We start from the raw sequence: 23800 nt of genomic DNA, 5'->3' as shown, positions 1-23800 counted from the left end.
TTTTCTCAAGTTTTGTGCAAAATCATTGTATTTGGTCTTAGTAAAATTTGACCAAAAGAAAGGTGTGTTCTATAAGGATCTTTCTGTTTAGGAGACAGAAAAAGCATTTGGAAGACAATAGAAAGCTTGATATATCTGGTGTCCTGGAGGAGTAGCTTATGAGTTTATCTGTTTGAGGAAATAACCCCTATAGAAATCTCAGAATTTGAAATGTGTACTGTTTCTGTTGCTTAGGTGGACACTCTGGATTTTTTTTTAACTATGTGTTTACTGTGATACCCTCTTGGATGTTTAATTAAACTTCGTAACTAAAAAGCACAAGTTACTGCCACAACTTAAGTTTCTCAGTGGTTAAATCAAAGTGCTTGTAAGAACAAATATTATAAATTGTTAAATACTTTAAGATAATAAAAAAGAAATACTAGTTTTTAGCACATAGCTTTATTTTAAAATTAACACTCTCATGAAGTATAAATTTCTCCTGAAAACTAAATCACTCCTTGTCACCAAGTTTTAACCACATGCTAAGCACTGTGAGTGGGGTTAATAAAAGAAAGATGAATGATTTAGACAGTGTCTACTGTAAAGACAAAAATAATTATTTTGGGATTTTAAAATGAATAAAATATATTTATTCTATATAGAGATAAAAAGAAAGTTACAGAAAAAAAAAATAGGAACTCTACTGTCTCAGATTTTACTCCCTAGTCTCAAAGGGCAAACTGGGATATCCTTACTATTGAAACCTGAAAACAAATTCTGTAACTAGGTTTTTCAAAAGAGTTATAGCTCCAAGGGAGATGGAAACAGGGGCCTTAACAAATGTTGATTGAATTTACTTAACAGAGTTACTAATTAATGTTGCTTCAGAGAGCCAATGCCCAAATACAGATTTCTTTTCTGCCCAGAGTTATGCCAGCTTTTGCCATACTTGAGCTCAGTAGGACCTTTTTCCTCTAACTTTGTTGATATTAGTTATTCGATTCATGTATATTAAAAAATAATTATTTTGGTACATATTGGGTTAAGCTGTCAAAAATTGCCTTTTTGTACTTCAGAAACACTCAACAGCAGCCAGTTTCTATGGTTCAATCCAGTATATAACACCAAGATGTTGGCAAGGAAAGAGAAGTTTTATTCATTATCTGGGGGAGTTTGTCTTAATTGAGGAGCAAGAAACACATAAGTGAAATGATCAGACTGTGTCCAAGAACTCAGGAGAAGGTCATTTTTAGGGTCAGTCATTTTTCATGTTGCATAAAGTTAGTGAGAAATCCATGGTTTGGTTTTAGAATTAAGTGTCCTATTAGTAGATGATGTGTTATATTCAGGTATTTTTGTAAACTGTAATTGCATATGAACTTTGTGTTAAGTGTCATTGGTGTATCAAGAAGTAAGGCAGAACTAAAAGTTCTATTTTAGTATGTTTTCTATGCATAATTCTGTTTTTACCAGTGTAACTGCCTTCTAGACGATTCATAACTTCTTGGCACAATTTCTTAATATTTTGACATTTGTATTTTTATTTTTCTTTGAAGGTCCACAGTCTAAATTTTAATAATTACTACTTTTATATTTTTATTATATCCTTAGGATGTGGGTTCTATTTAATTTTTATTATTTTTCAGATGATTGCAGGCAACCATATGTCTAATTATTTAAATAGCTTATTATGCTAAATTTGAACAAGTTGAAACCATAATTCTGATACCTTAGGTTGATGAAAGAAGCTTTTTATGTACAAAAAAAGATAGGAAGCTAAAAATTCAGGGAGAGAATACAGGCTAACCTTAAGGAAAGTAAGAACAATGGGGAGTTGGGGGTGGGGGGTGAGACCAGGAAGAGAATAGATTTTGAATCGATGGGAGATGGGGGGAAAATGAAGATTTTGATGGGCAAAAAAACAAACAAAACCTACACTGTCCCTGAACGCAATATATTCTACTTAACATTTCCAAATATCTTAAATTAGAAGATTATAAAAGACAAAAATTTATAAGCTAGTATCTTATTTTTTTAGTATTCCCAATTTATAGGAAGGAGGTAGAATATATACTCCCAGTATAATTGCAAGGCTGTAGAGATTTTGAAATGGAATCTCTGAACTTCCTGGAACAGTTTGAAGGGTCTGCTGTTGCTTACTAGCATTCCCAGGGGAATATTAAAAAATTTTTTTTTAATGTTTATTTATTTTGAGAGAGAGAGAGAGAGAGAGAGAGAGAGAGAGAGAGAGAGACTGACTACATGCACATACAAGCAGAGGAGATACAGAGAGAGAGAGAGAGAGGGAGAGAGAGAATCCCAAGCAGGCTCTGCACTGTCAGTGCAGAGCCCTACATGGGGCTCAATCTCACAAACTGTGAGATCATGACCCGAGCCTAGATCAAGAGTCAGATACTTAACTGACTGAGCCACCCAAGGCCCCCTCAACTGGAATATTTTGAATCTGATTCTTTCCCAGCTTCCTTGGGGAAGGTAGTGTTTTATTCATTAAATATTAAGATCTGAAATAATCATGTGTAACCTTTCTAGAATCCTCCCTTATTTTTCCTAGTCAACCCAGCATTACACCCTTACTAGGTGATAGATGCGTGTTGAGAACACCATTTTTGGCTTTTAGCTAGCTATGTGCAACTGGACTTGAGTTGTTTCATATGTAAGTGAAAGTGTTTGACTAAAATATCCTAAGAACTTTCTTTGATAGAGTCACTATTCATGCTAATGTACAGAGTTCCCACTGTCAGAACACTGGTATTTCAAGAGAATATACAATACAGTGTAGCTTCTCTTTTCTGTCCCTCTCCTTACTATCAATAGTGTCAAGAAAGAACGTTCCTGAGAAGGGGACAATGTTTTCTGTATATGTATATTCTTATGTAGATGTGTTGGTTGTTGATCTTTGGCCCCAGTGAAAAGGAATATCAACAAAAATTTTACCACATTCAAATGTAGATACACAGCCATCCTCCTCCTATGAAACATCACTGGTTTTGAGCAATAGTTACACATTTATTTGATTTCAGACTGAGGAGCAAACATGATTGTCTTGTTTCTTACCTTCCAGTGAGGACTGTCCCTTGGGACTGTCTCCCTTCTAGCAGCCTCCTCAGCCACTGGCACATCACATATTCAGCCAATTTATCGTAACCTTTGGCTTAATCACCCTCCCCGATGCACTCAGGTGTGGTCAGAATAGCAGAATGATGTGGTTGAAGTGATTAAAACTTTCTGCACAAAGAATTGCACGCGGCCACTTGTCCACAGAGCCACAGAACTGCATGTGGACGTGTCAGGCACAGAGAGCACCACGGATTGTCGAGTCCAGTGCATTTTGTTGTTGGCATTGAGATTTGAGGCTCTGTCTTTAGAATGTACCAGTGGGACTTATTACTTCCTCCTAGAATTCACCTTATCGTGGAGAGCTCACAATCTTTCCCCACTTGAAGGGCAGTTCTGCCTCCTCTCTTCCTGCTTCCCATGACAACTCTGGACACCCAGCAGGGTTTAGATGACCCCCAAACGTATATTAGTCTGTATAGGAGACCTGTTTTCTGCCATAGTCCTGTTCCCTGCTGGTTGTAGAGAATTACTCATCTTCAGCCAGGAGGACTGAACTAGCAGTTGGTGAATACAGGTTCTGGTTCCAGTTCTGCTTCTAGCTAGCTTTTTGACTTCAGACATTTTTATTGACCACTTTGAATCTTAGTTTTATAAGGTAGAAAATGAGGTGGTTGGAGTAGGTGGTAATGTTCTTTGAAATCGTGTGATTGTGTTCTTTTTCTAGCTTTAAAGAAGATGGTAGAGTTAACTCAGGCTATGTTTTTCAACTGGACTCCTCACACCCCTAGGGGGTGGTTGTTTTTGAGAGTTCTGACAAATACTTGGCACATTCTTGTAGAGCTTTGACCTTATTTAAGGATTTTAGGGAAACATTTCTTATTGAAATGTACATATTTGATGGAACAGAATATTAAATTTGCATGGATTTTACAATAACACATGCAATTTTGTAGTGCTTTTTATATTTGGTAGCCTATAAAATCTTTTTAATAAGTGTGGGGGGAAACTTTCAAAAGATGTTTCTATCTTTAACCTTTGATTTACTAATACTCCTATAGGTAGTGCCAAAGGGTGACTAGTCAGTGTTTATAAGGTTGGAGAAACATATCTCTATCTGATCCTTGTTTTTGTATGAGCGATGACATTGCTGTTTCCTTCATCTGACTCATCATTGTTTAGAAAAGGAAAGAGTAGCCTTCTCTGGGGGAAAATTTTTGAAATCATTGATGGGGGTGTGTTCCCTTTGTGAACAATTAGTTCTTCAGACCGGTTTGTTTTCCGCCAAATCGTCTGTTTCCGTTGTTAACAGATGGTTTCCATTATGAGGCTCCTTTTGCTTCTCTGTGAAGACCAACCCATGAATGAAAAGTGCACTGGTTAGTAGGAAAGGGCCCAAGGAGGTGTGGCGGGCAGGGAAGCCCAGCATCCTAGCTACCTAACTTGCTGGCTGTTCATTCTGCACAGCCTGCTCCTCAGATGCGATGGTTAGATTAGGAACTTCTATCAGGAAGAGCCCAGATGTTAACTTAAAGAGGATTGAGGTGGCAGGGTGCCAGACAGCACTTACTTCACTGTAGCTTTGTCAAAAGCAAGCTGGGAACCAGTGGTGGCTGGTCATGGTGAATTGCTTACGTACCCACAAAAATGTGATTTCCACACCTGGCTAGGATTTGGAAACCACGCCTAGGAAACATACAGAAACATAAAATATATATTTCAGGGTCCTACTGAAGGCTTTTCAAAAAAAAAAAAAACTCCCTGGAAACTTTATTGACAGGCTCATTTTGAAAAATGCCCCACTGGACAAGAGCCCAAGCCTAATTATAGTGTATTTGAGTTCACCTGCCTGTTCAGTAGATTATAGGCTCATTGAGGGCAGGAAGCATGTCCTTGCTCTGTTGTCAAACCACCATGCCCAGAACTTATGTGGCATTCAGGACGTTGAAGGAATGAATGAATATGTTATGCTTGTAATCAGCTTCCCAGGTAAACCAGCTACATTCTCTGACATCTTGTAGAACTAATTATTTTTTAATGTGGCTATGTTTAGATTTTAAATTAGGCCTCAGAGGTGAAAGGCCAGCACATTACTGACAGCCCATTTATCTGGTACACTGCACTCACCTCTAAGTTTTTGCCTTGGGGAAGCCCTTTGCATTAGGGGAGTGATATCAGCATCGTGTGTAAATACTAATCTATACTGTGGCCATCACTCTTCTTAGAAGCCAAGAGGTTGATAGTGATATAGTAGGCTAAGTTCATTGAAGTTTGACAGTTTATGTGAGAATTACTAGAGAAATGGTTTATTTATAGCAAACTTTCTAATAGGATTCTACTTAGAATTAACTTAAATTTTTTTTTTTTTAATTTCTTGGCATGTGTCACTCTTAGTTGCATTGAGTTGAGATTTGAAAGGAAATCTTGCTTCATTCAGATGCCCTTTCACTGCTATATTGTTTTGGAAAACTCTAGTGTTCCATGTAATTATATTGGCTTCAGTTTTATTTGACTAGAACCTGATGACTATTACTGGAATATAATCATAATTTAAGTATTGCTGATTCTTCAGTTTGTTAATTCTTCATGCATAAGATGACTTGGGGACCTTGTCTGATTTAAGACTAAGTATAATGAGTAGTATGAACAAAAGTTAAAGGGTAAAACTGTCCGAACTTTATATATCAACAATGTAGTGAGCTGTGCAGCAAAGCATTTGTTGTAGGGAATGAAACAAGCCAAAATAACATTTGGCAGGAGATCTAATTTTGTCTTAGCCATTTTAATTATGTTCCTTTAGATAAAGATAACAGATTATATAAAGTTTTGGGAACTTCCAAGGTTGCTTAACTGTATATGTTGAAATTACATATGATTATTTCACATTTAATATCTGAAGGTAGAGTCATTTTTAATTTTCAGACTTTGCTGAGCAGCCCTGTAACTATACCAACATAGTCATTATAAATGCTTTTCTGGAGCAGAAAGAAACTAAACGACAATGGTCTGTGTTTATCCAAGAAGAAAGAGGCAGCTTTCTGGGATGATTGTGATTTGACAATATAATGAATGGAATTTATATTTTTAAAATCAGTTTTTAGAATAGCTTTTGGTTGTTTCTGATTGGTCAGAGTTAATGAGGGAAACTATCCTCCACTTTTGTAGTTTTGTAACATTTTGCGTCTCAGAATTCCTGGAAACATGGATAACTAAAGGAAAACGTGAGTAACTAGGGATTTTAAGCCTAAACAAATTTTGAAAGGCTAATCTATAAAAAGCAGATTTACCACCTTCTGCATAATTCTAGATGGAAGGAGGAAGGTCAATGGAGAGAAGTTACAGAGATTTTAGAGTAAATCTTAGATAGAGTTTGTTAATAAACTACACACAACAATAAGTTGTCATAAGGACGTGTAGTGAATGTTCTGTGCTGGACGTTTTAAAGAAAGGTCAAAACTTGTCAGGAATATTTTACGGGGAGAGAAGAAAACCTACACTAAATCAACACTAAATGGCTATTTGAAATATGAGTATCTGTAAATCTAATTTCTTCTCCATTCTTGATCTCATTTATGAGGTATGTGTGATGCCTGCTGTGGCGAGAGATTGTGTTAACAATTATATTGATGGTTGAGTGCTGACATGAAGTTTAACCCACTCTCTATTCTTATTTTAATCGCACTTTTATCTATCCATTAATGGGATTATATTCACCTTCTTAGCAATGTTACCATGTCTTTTTTTTTTTTTTCAATGAAAGGAAAGGAATAAACCATTCGTACTACCAGTATTGTAGAACTCCTCTTATATTCAGACATCAGAGGCAGGGGGCAAGGTATCAGAATTCATCATGTCACAGTGGCCTTCCTCTATCCCTTGTATTCTTTGATCTCTACAGCCCTATTGCCCTGATGACAGATCATCCTGAAATGGGAAGTGCTGACCTATCAGAAATAAATAGCCAGAGATTATTCTAACAAATGACTAAAAAAATATAAATTCCATTGTAAACTCCTAACTCATCCCCACACACAAAAATATGAATCAAATTAATGCTGTATTTTGAAAGTCACTTATGGCTGAATTCAGGCTAGTAGCAATGTCTTTTTCACTATTACCTGGGCTCAACCATAATTCTTGGCAGAGGTCACACAATTTTGCTTTAGGAGTAAAGTCAGTAACATACCCTATGTTGGAGTACTACTGGATGAACTTCCAAAATGAAGCTCATAGCCAAGAAGAAAGTTATAGCAGAAAAACACAGTAAATGAAAAAATTAGCAGTAAGACTATAAAAACCAAGTTCATCATTTCAAGGACTACTTATTTATAAGTAAGTTTTAAGACACTAAGATCTCATTTCTTGGCCACAGTATATTAATATATGTAATACTTTAAATTTTAAATATGGTTTTACTAGGTCATATGTCATGGGCATTATAGTCTGTCAAAAAGGATAAATAAGGCAGCATTGTTCCATGCCTTGTATTTCACAGTCTTCTTTGTAGCCTGGGTATTCCATATGTTAATCCCCAATTTATATTTGGTTGATGAAATGTCATCAAACTTAATTTTTTCCCCTAAGTACTTTATGCATTTTCAACCATTTTCTTAAGAATGACTAACTTGAGCATGTTGGCAATAACAGAACTGTTGTGTCCGTCGGGCACTGCTTCATTTTGTCCCTGTGGGTCTTGGCCAAGGAGACAACTGCAGAGAAGGCCAGAGCCCTTCTGAGAACTTCACTGGGCCCGGTATTTGAGGCCACATCAGTTATTTCAGGTTTAAAAACTCCCGTTTCTTGTCTTCAGCCTTTATTTTAAAATTGGCGTAAAAACAAAATTATCAAGGGAGCATACTAAATGAAATGCTTTCCTTGATCTAGAAATGCTCAGTAAAACTGAGGCTAACCATGACTTTGGCCCCCTAACATGGAATAACTAACTTGCAAACCAGATTCAACTTCAGGGTGCATCCTCTTCTGTATATTGAACTTCTAAATGAGTTGTGTGCATGAGATATTTAGGTTTCATGTAAAATAAACACCAGCAACTTAATAGAAAGTATAAAATAAGCTCTTTCTATACTCAAGGCACCTACAGTGTGTTGAGAGCAAGTCTGATAAACACTTGACTGACAAGAGTTCTCCTGTCAAGTGTTTTTTGGGAAAGACAATAAAGTCTGCTCTTTGTGTACGGGCGCTGCCTTCTTCCATCTGGTAGGGAAACACTCCATGAGAGATGTGGGATTAGCAACGTCCCTTCAGGGGTTCTGTGGCACAAGAACTGAAGCAAAGGGAAGATGTAGTAACTTGCTACATGTCTCAGCAGTTATAGCAGCTAAATTGGGGTGAAGGGCCCAATTCTTTTCAGCCCTTCTGCCTTCTGCCCGATGGGTTGATAAGAAAAGTGTTGACTAAAGCTTTTCAGTTTTGTTTAGTTTATGGCCACACTGTTTCCTCCCATCTGGGGTGGTTGTTGAAAAAGGATAGTGAGGACTTCATGAAATTGTTTGTGGAAGCATTTCATGTAGATACTGAGATCTGTGTAACTTGAACAACCTTTTTGAGGTAACTTGGGCATCTGGAACTGAATGACCATCATGGATCCTCCTACTCTATTGAGCGTGGTGTTTCCAGGTAGTTACAACTTCCCCGTGGTCAATCGTTAGAATAAAAAATCTTCAAGTGTAATAGGCAATGGCTTAAGTTCCTGAATGTGCACCAAATATCATGTTTATGAGTGTTCTGTCTCACAGGAGGGAGCATTTCACCTCTAAATGAAAAGGTGACTGTGAAGTTGTCCATTTGTGACCAATACTGGTACATTTAGGCCTGTGTGCAATTGAAGCTGCTGTTCTCAGAAATGAAATATTGAACTGAGGCCTTCATTGCACATTCTGAGAAATACAAAGAAAAAGGACAGATCTGGATTTCAAGTGTTGTTGATGCTATTGGCTTAGACATGTTCCCTTTATTGGGTCTGTTTTGCAAACCTAAATTTGAGCCTGAAGAATTTCTCCATATAAATGTCTTAAGTATTGCAGTGGCACATCCATCACCTTTTTGCTTTTGAATTACAAAGATAACCTTAAGATATGAGCCGTATACTGGGCAATGTGATGCATACACAGAAAGGGTGAGCCTCCTTAGTGATGAAATCAGCCAATGCCCAAGAGGAAAGTAATAGGCAGAAAGGATAGAGTTGATGAAAAAATTGATTCTTTTCCATTAAACTGTACGTGATGTGTTTTTTATGAAGCAGGCATCGGCTGAAAGAAATATTTTTTCAACTACGAAGAGATGGATGGTGAGGGAGAGGAAAAGTATGTAAGGGATCAGGGGATAAATATGTGTCTTATTCCATTACTTTCTCAAATAATGAGAGCGTTCAAAAGCATTCCATTGTAGTTACTTCACATGTTTACGTGGCCTTTGTTGCTATTACAACTTTTTAATGTTAATGATGGCCTTGTTTTTATTTTAAAGTACATTTGGACTTCACGCATCATTACTCTCTCAATTCCAAAAGTTGTGTTGCTTATTTTCAGGTTTACCAAAGATGCAGGTCATCAAGAACTATACTGGGACACCACCCCCGGCTCTTCATGAAGGACCCCCGTTACATATCCAGGCAGGGGATACGGTTGAACTTCTGAGAGGAGACGCACACAGTCTGTTTTGGCAGGTACTGTCCAAATTACAGTGTTTGTTTTTGTTTTACTCGATGATTCATTACTGCTTAAAGAATAAAGCTCTTGTCTTTAGGAATTGATTGCATGCTTTTAGCTTCAGAAATTTGACATGATGTGGGGGAAAATATCTTTGATTAGCCTTCCTCATATTTACCAATGCCAAAGTGGCAGTGAACATTAGAACGTGAAAGAAAAATAGGATCAGTGCTGTGGATCATAATTACCATTTTTATTAAAAATTCATACTTTGCCAGAGCATTTTTTCCAAACCTAGGACCTGTGGGTGTGATCTAATTTGCGCTGCTTTAACATATTAACAGTTCATTTCAAGGGAACTACCTAATTAGCTTGCCAGTGGCCATTTCTGGCCATACATGATTTGTGCCTACCCACAGAAATCCCTGACATTCTCAGAGGTGCTCTGGGCATTATTCATGAAATGTATGAAATGTGAAAAGTAAGTGAGCATGTTGATGTTTGCTGGAGATGAAATCTCTCTTGTCCGGTAAGCCTATATTGGGTTTAAGGATTGTGTTAACTGAGGAAAATATGGGCTAGTGTTAAGAGTTGTTAAAGCTAGATGGTAGGACATTGCTGTTCACTAAAGTATTCTGTATCTTCATGTGTGTTAGAAATATTTCCCAGCAAAATTAAAGAGTTGGTTAAAAATCTGTTGTGTGCTGAGGGAAAGGGGCATGGGCTCAACAGAAAGATTAGCACACATGAGTGAAATTTGGCGGGGGGGGGGGGGAGAGAGAGAGAGAGAGAGAGAGAGAGAGAGAGAGAGAGAGAGAGAGAAGGGAAGCACTGGTAGATAATGCATTGTACACCTGTATAAATGATGGCTATTTTCTTTGCTTAAAACTATTTTATGGTCTGCCATCTTGTTATAGATGAATGCCCCTAGATTGAACATTTATCTACAACCACTGTAGCCAATGCTGTGGCCAATGACTTTTCCAAAACTCCACTCTTCTTAATATCCTACCCCTCTCATACCTCATCCTTCCCCAAACAGGAAGAGATAATGTCAGACTGATATTCTACTAACTCTTCAGTCCAGTCCTGCACATCCTACCCCCAAAACATACCTACATGTGTACCTGTAAGGTTTCTCTTATTCAAGACTTATTTTCCTTCTTGGGTTTTTCATCCCACATTTCATCAGCTGGTTCTTAATTCCTACATTTTCAACTTCATTCTCTCCACTAGCTCCTTTTCTATGACAAATAAATATGCTCCTCCCATCTTAAAATACATTTACTCAACTTCTGTCTGGTTATGTTAGTCTCCCTCTTCTATTCTCACAGCTAAGCTTTGGAGCACCTGGGTGGCTCAGTTGGTTGAGCATCAGACTTCGGGCTCAGGTCACGATCTCACCATTTGTGAGTTTGAGCCCCGCCTCGGGCCATGTGCTGACAGCTCAGAGCCAGGAGCCTGCTTCGGATTCTGTGTCTCCCTCTCTCTCTGCCCCTCTCCTGCTTGTGCTTGCTCTCTCTCTCAAAAATTAATAAACATTAATAAAAAAGCTAAGCTTCTTGAGAGAGTAGCCTATACTTGGTTTCTCCCTCCTTCTACCCTGTTTATAATATAGTCTGCTGCAGAAACTACTTCTTGGATCACTAATGCCACTTAAAAAAACAACAGTGTTGCAATATATAATAAAGTGCACTTATTTAAAGTGTACAATTTGATACATTTTGACAAATGAATGTACAAATCAAAATGTCACTGATCAAGATGATAAAAATCAGCCCCCATAGTTTTTGTGTGCCCCTTTGTAATTTCTCCTTCTTGCCTCTACCTGTTGTCCTTCCTCAGTCCCCAGGCAAATACTGTTCTGCTTTCAGACTATGAGTTTGAATTTTTTTTTAATGTTGTATAGTACATCATATAGTACATTCTTTTTTGTATGGCTTCTTTGAGATTAAACCATGTTGTTTTGTGTAAGATCATTCTTATTAAAAAAATTTTTTTTAATGTTTACTTATTTTTGAGAGAGAGAGAGAGAGAGAGAGAGAGAGAGAGAGAGAGAGAGAGAGAGAGAAAGAAAGAACAGGGGAGGGGCAGAGGGAGAGGGAGACACAGAATCCAAAGCAGGCTCCAGGCTCTGAGCTGTCAGCACAGTGCCCGACGTGGGGCTCAAACTCACTAACTGTGAGGTCATGACCTGAGCCAAAGTCGGACACTTAACTGAGCCACCCAGGCACCCTAATGGCTCTTATTTTTAAAAACTGACTTATTGATTGTATTATTGGCATACAAAAAGCTGTACATATTTAATGTAAGCAACTTGACAAGCTTGGAGATAAATATAAATCCTTGAGGCCATCACCACAATTTATGCCATAAATCTGTCCTTTACCTCCAAAAGTTTCACCCTGCCCTCTTTATTTATTTTTGTGATAAGAATAATTACCATCTAGCCACTTAGCAAATTTTTAAGTATATAATGCCGTATTATTAAATACAGACTCTGTGCTGTGCAGTAGATCTCTAGGACCTATTCATCTTGCATGACTTAAACTTTGTGCCCTTGGACTAAACTTTTCCCATTTCCACTTTCCATCAGCCCCTGGCAACCACCATTCTGTTCTCTATTTTTATGAGTTTGACTATTTTAGATTTTTCATGTAGACATAGCCAAGACATGGAAGTATCCTAATGTCCCTCAGTAGATTAATGGATAAATAAAATGTGGTATGTATACACAATGGGATATTATTTGACTTCCAAAAGAAGGAAATCCTGCCATTTGTACAATCTTGGAAGAACTTGGAGGAAATTATGCTAAGTGGATGAAGTTTTTTTTCTTTTTATTGCTTATTATTATTCCCTCTATGGATATAGCACAATTTATGTATCCTTTAGCCTACTGATGGATTTCATGTTATTACCAGTTTTGGGCTATTACAAATTAAGCTTCTATGAACTTTCAAGTATAAGTCTTTGTATGGACATATGGTCTCATTTTTAAGTAAATACTGAAAGGGGAATGGGTAGATGGTATGTCTTTTCTTTTTTTCCAAAGGTGTTTTGGCCCTTCTGGGTGCTTTGTATTTCATATGATTTTAGAAACATCTTGTCAATTTCACCAATACAAGCTTTCTAGGATTTTGATTGAGATTGTGTTGAATTATAGATCAATATAAGAAAACTGACATCTTAACAATATTGAGTCTTCTGACCATTCAATGTGGTATATCTCTCATTTATTTAGGTCTTTGATTTCTCAGCAGTGCTTTATAGTTGTTAGAGTGAAGGAAGGATATACACATCTTTTGTCATATTTATCTCTATTTCATATTTTATTTGATACTATTGTAAATTATGGTTTTAAATTTCAATTTTTGTTTATTGCTAGTGTATAGAAATACAATTGATTTTTATAAATTGATCTTTATCCTGCAAACTTGTTAAATTCACAGGAAATTTTTTCTATAAATTCTAGTAGATTTTTTTTAAATAGACACACAGTGTCAGTGAATAAACAGAGTTCTATTTCTTCCTTTGCAATCTGGATGCTTTCTATTTCTTTTTCCTGCCTTGTGACAATGGCTAGAATCTCCAGGAAATGTTGACTAGAATTATGGAAAAGGTATACTTGCTTTATTTCTGATCTTGGGGGGGGGGGGAAGCATTAAGTTCTTTACCATTAGGTATGTACCCTTTGTCCAGTTGAAGATGTTCCATGCTAGACCTAGTTTGTTGAAAGATTTTTTGTTTTTTAATCAGTAATTCATGTTGGATTTTGCCAAATGTTTTTTCTGCATCAGTGGAAATGATTTTATCATTTTTAAGCTTGTTAATGTGGTGAATCACTGATTGATTTTTCAGATGTCAAACCAATCTTGCTTTCCAGAGATAAACCCCACTGGTAATGATATATTGTCCTTTTTATTTATTGTTATTTTCTTGTAATGTCTTTGTCCAGGTTTGGTGATAGTTTAACACTCGACGAATAGAGTCAGCATTTTTTTTTTCCTGAAGTATTTTATAGAATTTATTAGGGAAGCTATCTAGGTCTGGAATTTCTTTTGCAGGAAGATTTTTTTTTTTAATTACAAATTCAGTTTCCTTAGTAAATATATGTCTATGTGAGCTATCTATTTCTTTTTGAGTGAGCTTTGGTATTTTTTGTGTAGAATCTATAGTGATGTCACCTCTCATGTCTAACATAGGTAATTTATTTCTTTGCTTTTTTTTTCCTAATCAGTTTAATTCGTCTCTTATGAATTTTATTGATCTCATACAACAAGGTTTTGTTTCATTGGTTCTATTGTTTTTCTGCTTCCTATTTCACTGATTTCTTCTCTGTTCTTTATTACTCCCTTTCTTCTGATTTTGGGTTTAAGATGTTCTTATTTTTCTAGTCTTTTAAGGTACTCATTGGTTTGAGAACTCCCTTTTCTGATATAGGCATTTAGTACTATAAATTTGTAAGTTCTTTTTCTGATACCTAAAAAATTTTTGTGTGTGTTGCATTTTCATTTTTGTTGATGTTGAAATACTTACTAGTATCTCACTTTTTCACTTTCTTCTTCTGAGTCATTTAGAAGTGCATTACTTAGTTTCCAAATATTTGGGGATTCCCAGATATATTTCTCTTTTTAATTTTTAATTTAGTTCCATATCATAACAGAGTGTAGTTTGTAAGACTTAAATAATTTTAAGTTTATTAGGAATTGTTTTATGACCCAAAATATGGTATATCTTGATAAATGTTCTGTGTACACTTGAAAAGAATATGTTTTCTTCTTTTTTGGGTGGTGAGTGGGTTAGGATATTCTACAAATGCCAATTAAGTCAAAGTAATTGATAGTGTTGTTCAAATATTCTATATCCTTTTTTTGAGAGAGAGAGAGAGAGAGAGAGTGAGCCTATAAGCGGGGCTGGCGGGTGTGTGTGTGAGTGGGGGAGTGATAGGGAGAGAGAGAATCCCAAGCAGGCTCTGCACTGTCAGTGCAGAAATGGATGTGGGACTCCATCTGATGAACTGTGAGATCATGACCTGAGCCAAAACCGAGAGTCAGACACTTAACCAACTGAGCCACACAAGCTCGGTTCTATATTCTTAACAATTAAGGGCATCACCATTCGATCTACCACCATCCTATAATAAGGTCTGAAATCTTTGTATAGTCTCCTCCCCCTCTCTCATCCCTTTCCACATCTCTTTTATCATCAAATGCTTCTCATTGTACCTTCTAAATCACTTTCAGTGCATTTCGTCCTCTTCATCTCTGTTGTCACAGCCTAGTTTTTAATCAACTGCTACATGACATCTGAGATCACCTCCTAACTGATCTTCTCCCCTCCAGACTTCATTTACCCTGGTTATCCTGCACACCACGGCAAAGTTCGGATGCGATTACATATAATTCCTTGTTAAAGTTTTGCAGTGTCTTGCTTCTGACCATGTAGAATTCACATTTCTTAACCTAAATGGAGGCGTTTGTGAATAAACACAGCTTAATCAGAAATAACATGCCTTTAAAAGAAGCAGTAGAGTGTACTTTTTAAGAACTTGGACTCAGGCAAGAATTCCTAGGTTCAAATTCCAGCTCTGCCAGGTTCCTAGCTGTGTGACTTTGTGCAATATTTAACCTCTCAGTGCCTCTATTCACTCATCTATAAGATGGGGTAATAATAGTATTCATTTTATAGAATTTCCATTAGCACTGTATGTGTTAATATATTAAAGTAAGCCTAGAACTGTACTTTGTACATAAAAAAATGTATAAGGAACATTAGTCGTCGGTGCTCTCGTTGTCAGTATTATTATAAGAAAGGAATAAAAGAGAATTCTGTCCACTTTTGCCTGGCAATAGGAATAAGAGGATACATAAGACAGGAAGGGTTATGCAGAGGAGGCTCTGTTTGAACTGGTGGAGAGAGACAGACACGGGTGTGTAGGAATGATGAACACAAAGCATGTGGGTTTTTTGGAGGCAGCATATGGTTGGGTCATGTTTTTTGAGCCATTCACAATCTCTGTCTTTTGGGTGCATTTAGACCATTGCCAGTCAAAGCAGTTATTGAAATATTGGATTACTACCTACCTTATTCATTATTCTTTTTTATTTGTTGCTGTTTGTTACGTATTTCTCTTTTTGTCTTCTACTCTTTTTCTGCCTTTGGTGGTTTAAATTGATCATCTTATATGATTGTGTTTTCTTTCTTAGCATATCGGTTATACTTTTTTTTAATTTTTATTAAAGTGGTTTCCCTAGAGGTTACTATATAAAATTACAACTAATCCAAGTCCAGTTTCAAATAGCACTATACCACTTCCTTGGTAGTGTGCGTACCTTATAATAACAGAGTAATCCAAATTCCTCCCTCCTGTCCCTTGTATCATTGCTATCATTAATGTCACTTATATGTAAACATACATAGCATGTACATACATATCAGGTATGTAATATGAAAGCACATATAGATATGAGCATACATAATTGAATACATTGCCACTGTTATTCTTTTGAACAAACTGTTATCTGTTAGATCAATTAAAAATAAGAAAATAGTTTTTATTTTTACCTTCACTTATTTTTTCTTTGAGAATCTTCCTTTTTTTTTTTTTAATTTTTTTTTTCAACGGTTACTTATTTTTGGGACAGAGAGAGACAGAGCATGAACGGGGGAGGGGCAGAGAGAGAGAGACACAGAATCGGAAACAGGCTCCAGGCTCTGAGCCATCAGCCCAGAGCCTGACGCGGGGCTCGAACTCCCGGACTGCGAGATCGTGACCTGGCTGAAGTCGGACGCTTAACCGACTGCGCCACCCACCCCTGAGAATCTTCCTTTTTTAAGTAGATCCGTGTTCCTGACCAATAGTGTTTTCATCCTCTCTAAGGAGCATCTTTGAACATTCTTGCAAGGCAGGTCTACTGGCAACAAATTCCTGCAGTTTTTGTTTGCCTGAGAAGGTCTTTATTTGTTCCTCATTTTTGAAGAATAATTTTGTAAGGTAGAGAATTCTATATTGGTGGGGTTTTTTTTCTTTCAGCCTTAACTATTTCACATCACTCTCTTCTTGCTTGCATGGTTTCCAAGGAGAAGTCTATGCATCATTGTTCCTTTATATGTAAGGTGTTTTTGTTATTGCTTGTCTGGCATCTTTAAGGATTTGTACTTTGGGTTTCTGTAGTTTGAAACTGATATGCCCAGGTGGGTTTTTTGGCATTTATCCTGCTTACTATCATCTGAACTTCCTGAATCTTGGGTCTCGTGTCTGACATTAATTTTAACAAATCTCAGTCATTATTGTTTCAGGTATTTCTTCTCTTTGTTTCTTCTTCTGATATGCCCATTACGTACATATTACATCTTTTGTAGTTGTCCCCAAGTCTTGAATATTCTGTTGTTTTTCTCAGTTGTTTTTTTTTCCTCTTTGTTTCTCACTTTGACAGTTACTATTGAGATAATCTCAAGGTCAGAGATTGTTTGCTTGGCTATGTCCATTCTGCTATTAAACCCATAGGAAGCATTCTTCATTTCTGTTATAGTATTGTTGTTGTTGTTGTTGTTGTTTATTTCTAGCATTTGTTTTTGGTTCATTCTTAGGATTTCTACCTCGCTGCTCACATTGCCCCTCTATTGTTACATCTTGTCCACTTTCTCCATTAGAGGCCTTAGCATATTAATTGTACTTGTTTTAAATTGCCAGTCTGATAATTCTGTCATTCCTGAATGTCTGCTTCAGATGCTTTCCATGTCTCTTCAGGTTGTGTTTTTTGCCTGTTGGTGTTCCTTGCGATTTTTTCTTCATAACCAGACATGATGTGCTGGGTGAAAGGAGCTGCTATCTAGAGGACTTAGGGATGTGGTGGTGAGATGGAGGGGGAGGGGAAGTATTCTGTGGCCCTATGATTAGGTGTCAGTCTTTTAGTAAGCCTATGCCTCTGGACAATGAACTTCACAAGTGGTGTTTCTCAACTTTTTTCTCCCTGCAATGGTGGGACAAGATGGCTGGAGTGAACCTTTCCCCAGGTCAGTTGGATGTGTTAACACCCCAGGAGATCAGGCTTCCCTTAACTAGTTTCTCCAGAGAGTGGCGTGCTTTTTCCCCTTTGCCAGAAACTGAGGGGATTATTCTCCCATGTTTACTATAGGAATCTGACTGAGCTCCTAAGCATAGTCTTAAAATATTGTAGGGCTCCCCTAAGACTGATTCCCCCCTGGAATTTTAACTCTCAGAGCTGTGAGCACTGAGCCTCCAGCAATTTGTCAATTTAAGTTCAGGTTTTGCTACCCCAGTGCTGGCACCGAATCCCACAGCAGTTTCTGCTAGTGAGGCTCTGCTTTGGCAAGCTGTGACTCCCTGTATTCACCTATCCATCTCTCCAGTCCTGGGGGCTGACATTTGTCCTGTGTCCTCCCCTCTCTTAGGGATCTAAGAAGAATTGTTGATTTTTTTTCAATCTGTTCAGCCTTTCACTTGTTAGGGCAGAGTGTTGACTTGCCCGCTCCTTACGTGGAAGCCCTTTTTACTAAATTGTATTGCCTCCTATTCTTTTTAGACCATAAGAAAGACATTATTATTTGTCATTTCCTCTCAGCAGCCTGGAAGCATGAAGCTTTTCTGGTGTGATGGGTACAATCGCTTTGGAAGCTCTCAGGAAAATTGTAAGAGAAATGAGACCATTGGATAACAAAATGCATGCATATGTCTGTTGAGAGGAAGATGTCTGATAGGAACAAGTAAGGCTAATGTCTAGAACAGAGCAAAACAATTAGCACATTTATTTCAGATCAGCAAATATATATTGAGTGTCAACTCTATAGTCAGTACTCAGACACTGTTCATGTTTCAATTATCAACTCCAATTATTGGTTCGACATTATGTCTCCTGTCTTTAGAAGATCCATTCATGCTGGCTGGGAGCTAGCAGTCTGTTTGAATTTTCAGAGATAAGCTAAAAGTTCATCTAATGTTTTCAACAAGGATGTCGCATGAGTCAAAATTGTCTTATGTGTACTTCTAAGCCATCAAAGGGTTTTTTTTGTTTTTTTTTTGTTTTGTTTTTTTAGCCAACACATTCTAATTTAATCAACAAATTCTTAGTGAAAGAAGCAGTGGCACTGTGGGAAAACCCGATTCAGGTCATGCAGCTGTAGCCAAGTAACTGTATGGCTTCGGTCAAGTTATACCATCACTATATGGCTTAGTTTCTTCATTTGTTACATGATGGGGGCTGGACCAGAGCACTGCTCACCATTCTGAGTCACCTGAGGCTTTGCAATAATGTCAACACACAACCCCACTTCCAGAAATTGGGGTACTGTTGTTTTGCTTTGAATCCAGTAATGAGTAGTTTCTTTAGAACCTTAGATAAAATTCATGTAAGACATTGACCAGGGTGATCCAATTAATTCCATGAAGTTATGGCATTCCCAGTTTACTCTTTGGCCATTGATAGCAAACCAAATTATTAAACGTAACTATAAGATAAGGTTTATAGTGAACTCAATACTTGGTGTCTGATAGTTACCAAATAAAGGGAGCATTTTCAAAGAATTAGTATACAATTAAAATATATTTGAACAAACTTCGTACTGAACTTGATAGAAGTGTTTTCTTTGATTCAACAGGTACTTCACATCTTGCCATCTCTAAAGCCATCATGATAAAATCAGCTTTTGTTTTATAGATAGTACATATGGAAGGTACATGAAGGAACCTGGTCTGAATGTACCCTTACTCAGTGGCATGATTCAGAATGACATGTTTTAAAAATTGCTGAACAAAAATCTTTCCACCTTTTGGGGTCTAAATGTATAAAGAATACTGCTGGTTTGGTCCTTTGAAGTCATGAGAGTTTGTAGGTGTGCTTACAGTGGATCCATGTATTTTAATTTGTCAGTATTCATATTCAAAGAAGATAAGTACTTTATGGTTTGCATCCCAAAGGATGGGACTCCTATATTGTGTGTGTGTGTATATATATTTGTGTGTGTGTGTGTGTGTGTGTGTGTGTGTGTATGTATATATATAGTTACTGACAAAGTTACTGACCTTGCCATCTTTTGGCAGTATGACCTTAAATAGATTACCCTCAGTTTTATCATCTATAAAATGCATACAGAATAAAATAAATAATATATGAAAGAGGTCTAGCCCAGTGCTCATTAAACAGTAGCTTCTATTATTCATTCATCCAGATACTAACAAAATGCTTACTATGTGTCTGACTTTGTGTTTTGTACTGGGATGATCGCAAAAAAAGTTTTCTAACCTTGTGGCTTAATGACCTAAGGAATGATAAAAGCTCAGGACAGGTGATGCAGCTGGTTTCCATGTTGAGCTGTATATTAATGGGTTTGTCATCATATTGTTACAAATATATGTAAAGTTAAAACTGTGGATAACAGTCTAGATTAGTTATTGGGTTGTTACAGTGGCTTTGCATTTTAATTTCAAAAATGTCTTTTGTACTAGATAAGCGCTTTGGCTTATTTGGAAATTTTCAAGAAATTATGCTTTTTAAACTAAACTGTTGTCTGTTTTTTCAAGTGAGTTACTTCACTCATTAGGGTAGAAAGTTGGATTTTATTGTAGACTGTCATGTTTTCTACATACTCTATATCCAGAGAATACAAATTATCCTCCACCCTCTATCAGGAACTTTCTATGAATAGCTATTAGAGTCTAGTCTGTATTATTATTATAACAACAGTAATTTCTAATGCTATCGAACTGAGTGGGTATCTGCGTTTTCATTATAACTTCTTTCAAACAATGAGTTGACAATTGAGCTGTAAAAATATTCTCTGTTCTGTCTTTGAAGGGATTCATTTTGGCAGCTTTTTCTTGTCATCTTTGTTGTCTTCTTTCTCTTTCCTTGAAAGTTCTATAAAATTATCTTCAAGTGAAATGAATGTAAAGTAGGAAATTGGCCATTTAGAGTATGTTTCCTACTGCAGGTGTAAGGCATAGTTTTTATGGAGAGTAAGGACATATGGAACCATTCTGATCATGTCACTGAACTGATCATAAACCTGTTGCTTTAAGTGATTTCAGTATGTGATAATAAGGATTTAATGGCTAAGGAGAACATCCTTCATGCTGAAAAGAGACTGTTCCTATTAAAAGTTTTATTTTCCACAGGAGAGATACAGATTAAACTTACTAGAGAGGGAGAGAGGGCAAGAGAAAGAAACAAACAAATGTAAAATCATGCCATGCCATCTATGGGTTTTGTTTTTGTTTTTAGATTTTTTTTTTACAATAGAGAGTTTTAAGTATTTTCTTCTTAGAATAAAGCTTATGAAACAATGAGGATCCTGTGCTATTTCATGGGGTTTTATTTGCTCCTTTGTCATTTATGAATACCCAAATGTTCCACAGGGAGAATTTTGTAAGCTAATTGGAACCAAAAAGCAATTATAAGAAGTAGAACTGTAATCAGTGTGCCAAAAATATATATTTTTATCCACAATGAAAGTTAAATAACCTAGAAAATAGTTGTGATACTTCACACTTGCAAATCATGCATCTACATGATCTTTATTCTAAGAAGTGAAAATGTTTTTACACACCTTCTGATTAATTCACAGAAATCTCCATAAAGAGGGTAAATTAGAATTGTGGTTTTAAAGGGCCAGATTTGTCATCCATCTATGTAAGATGGCATTTGTAGAATTAAAATTAGACTCTGTTTCAGACTTGTTGTCTCCTGCCTTAGTTCTGTTTGTTAGACTATCCTACCTTTGTTTTGGGAGAGACAGTTATAATTTTTAACACCTCTAAAGAAAACAGATTTTTAGAGGCAGTTTAGTTCTTTTTTGGTAGAACAATTAGGAAATACAACATTGCTTTATGTAGAAGTTCTTCCTTTTTTAATTTTTTTTTTAACTCTTTGCCTCAAAAGAAAAACTAAAAAGTCAGACAATAAATAAAGCTTGGAGAAAGCTTGGGAGATTCTCCGCAGGGAAGCATTCCTACTCATACTGCCTCCATAGGCAAGGAGCCTGGGAGAAGGGTGGTTCTTGACTTGGCCACGGGCAAGAAGGTGTTAAATTCCCCTTTGCTATCATCTTAGCCCTCAAGCACAGTGGTCATGGTCGAGTTTGCATGCAGCAGATGGACCATTGTCTTAGTTTACCAGGTCAAGAAATTTTACTTCCCATATGCCTACTATATTTAGTGTTCAGACAATCCAATTTTTTAACAGATATATTTTCCTCATTTTAACCTGGAAAAAAATAAGGGTTCAATTGGGAGGAATCTTTTTCATAGGAGACATGTTTTTTTTTCAAACCTTTAGCCATTGATTCATAGTTTACATTCTGCCTGAATTTTCCCTTCTACCTCCCATTCTCTTAGCTAAATCCTTCTTTACCATCAAGCTCGATTTTGAGGTTACCTCCTTTGAGGTCTTCTCTGAACCAGAGAGCTTCTACCGTAACACTTTTAGTGGGTCTTTATGGTCTGTTCATTCTTCTCCCTGCCTGGTTAGAGCACCCTAGAAAGATAGGAACTATGGCTTTCATATCTTTAGTGTTGAGCATAAAGTAGGCATTCAGTCCATGAATAAAGCTGTTCAGAGCTGCTATTTCTGTATGTTATTTACAAGTTTTCAAATTTATTGTTTATGAACCCAAATTACACTTTATGATGTTATCTGAAAGACCATTAAAATATTCATTCATCTTGTCAGATTTAAATTTATCTTTGTTCTCTCAGAATAGTCTTAAAGCTATTTAACCTTATGTCCTCGAATTGCTCATCTATAAAATGGAGATTTTAGTACTTAAATGATGCACAAGGGTTTCGTAAAAATCATAGGAAGTAAACTTGAAAGAAAATTGAAAAGAAGAAAAAGTGTATTTCTGTATGGCTAATGATGTTGATAGATATACTTCATTTTCCAGAAGTGGGAAAATTGTTTTTTTTAATTAAAAAAATTTATCTTCCCCATGTTTAATATGAAGAGTCCCACTAACATATATAAGCTCATAGACGACTACTCTGCCCTCCCAATTTCTGTACCCAAACCTGAAATTTCTTTAATCACATATTAAACTTTTTACTCATAATTAAATATAAAAGCACAGTGATAAATTCTGAAGGGAATAGTTAATGTAAATAAATAGGTAAGATCATGAGCCCTTTACTCAGAGCAAGGTTGGATGAGGAAGGCCTAAGATAGCCCAAGGAGAGTGAAGGAGATTGAGAAGGAAACCGAACAGGGGTTTACAGAAAACAAACTTGGCTTAGGGATTAGTTTGCTTACTTGTGGACTCGACTGTAGGAACTATTGACCTTTTGTGTTGAGAGCCTTAAGCAATCTGTCCCGTAACCCAGGCCCTGCCCAGAAATCCTCCAAGGCTCAGAAAGAGAGCTGCAGTGGAATGGAGTTAGTAGGTGTTTTTTCCCGACATCTCTCCCTGCAACTTTATAGTAGCCAAATCATTTCAAAGGAGACTTTTCCTTTGCTCTATGTGAAGACTTTTTGGATTTCTTCTAGATCACACAGGAATATTGGCTACGATAGAATTTTCTAAAACTATATTTTTTTTCTCCTGATGTAAAATTCGGGTGTTAGGCTGCATCATAATCAGAGGCAAATAAGAACACAGACAAAAAATTTTTTAAAGAATAAAAATCTTTGTGAAGAAAACTGATTCTTGACATCAAAAGGCTCATTGCTTTGTCATTGTAATCCATAGAATAAACATCTCTGGGAACTGTTTTTCCCCATTCAGGTTCCTACTGCAGAGCATTTCTTTGTGAATCCCAAACTTGGTCTTGATCATCTTAGTGATACCTTTTTAAGCAGTGCCAGAGCACAGTTTTAAGGTATTCCCCAGTTAAACTTGGCTTTGCTTCTAAACTGCCTCTCAGCACTTGTCCGTCCCTTCTATAAAATCAGGAGAAGCCAAGGCAGAATTGAAATTGTGGATGTAGGGGTTAAAAAGCTATGTGAAAATAGTACAGTTTATTTGGTAATAGTATGTCATGCAGTCATGAGACCTTTATTTTGACAGGTGTTTACCTCAAAATACTGCATTAAATCAGGGTTCCTAATTACAGGGAAGAAGAA

General features: G+C 36.7%; 1 protein-coding gene across 2 annotated transcripts in view; it reads left to right on the top strand.

Annotated features, from left to right (window-relative positions):
- VAV3 (vav guanine nucleotide exchange factor 3) overlaps positions 1-23800 on the top strand; it is a 364842-nt gene that overhangs the window by 284588 nt on the left and 56454 nt on the right. For both annotated transcript variants that reach the window (XM_045033232.1, XM_011285035.4), the window contains exon 20: positions 9606-9742. In XM_045033232.1, coding sequence (XP_044889167.1) covers positions 9606-9742 — 137 coding nt within the window. The remainder of the gene's footprint in view (positions 1-9605; positions 9743-23800) is intronic.

Source organism: Felis catus, chromosome C1 (assembly GCF_018350175.1).
Source record: "Felis catus isolate Fca126 chromosome C1, F.catus_Fca126_mat1.0, whole genome shotgun sequence".
Classification (NCBI taxonomy): Eukaryota; Metazoa; Chordata; class Mammalia; order Carnivora; family Felidae; genus Felis; species Felis catus.
The sequence above is the reverse complement of the archived record's forward strand: the minus strand, read 5'-3'. Positions and strand labels throughout refer to the sequence as shown.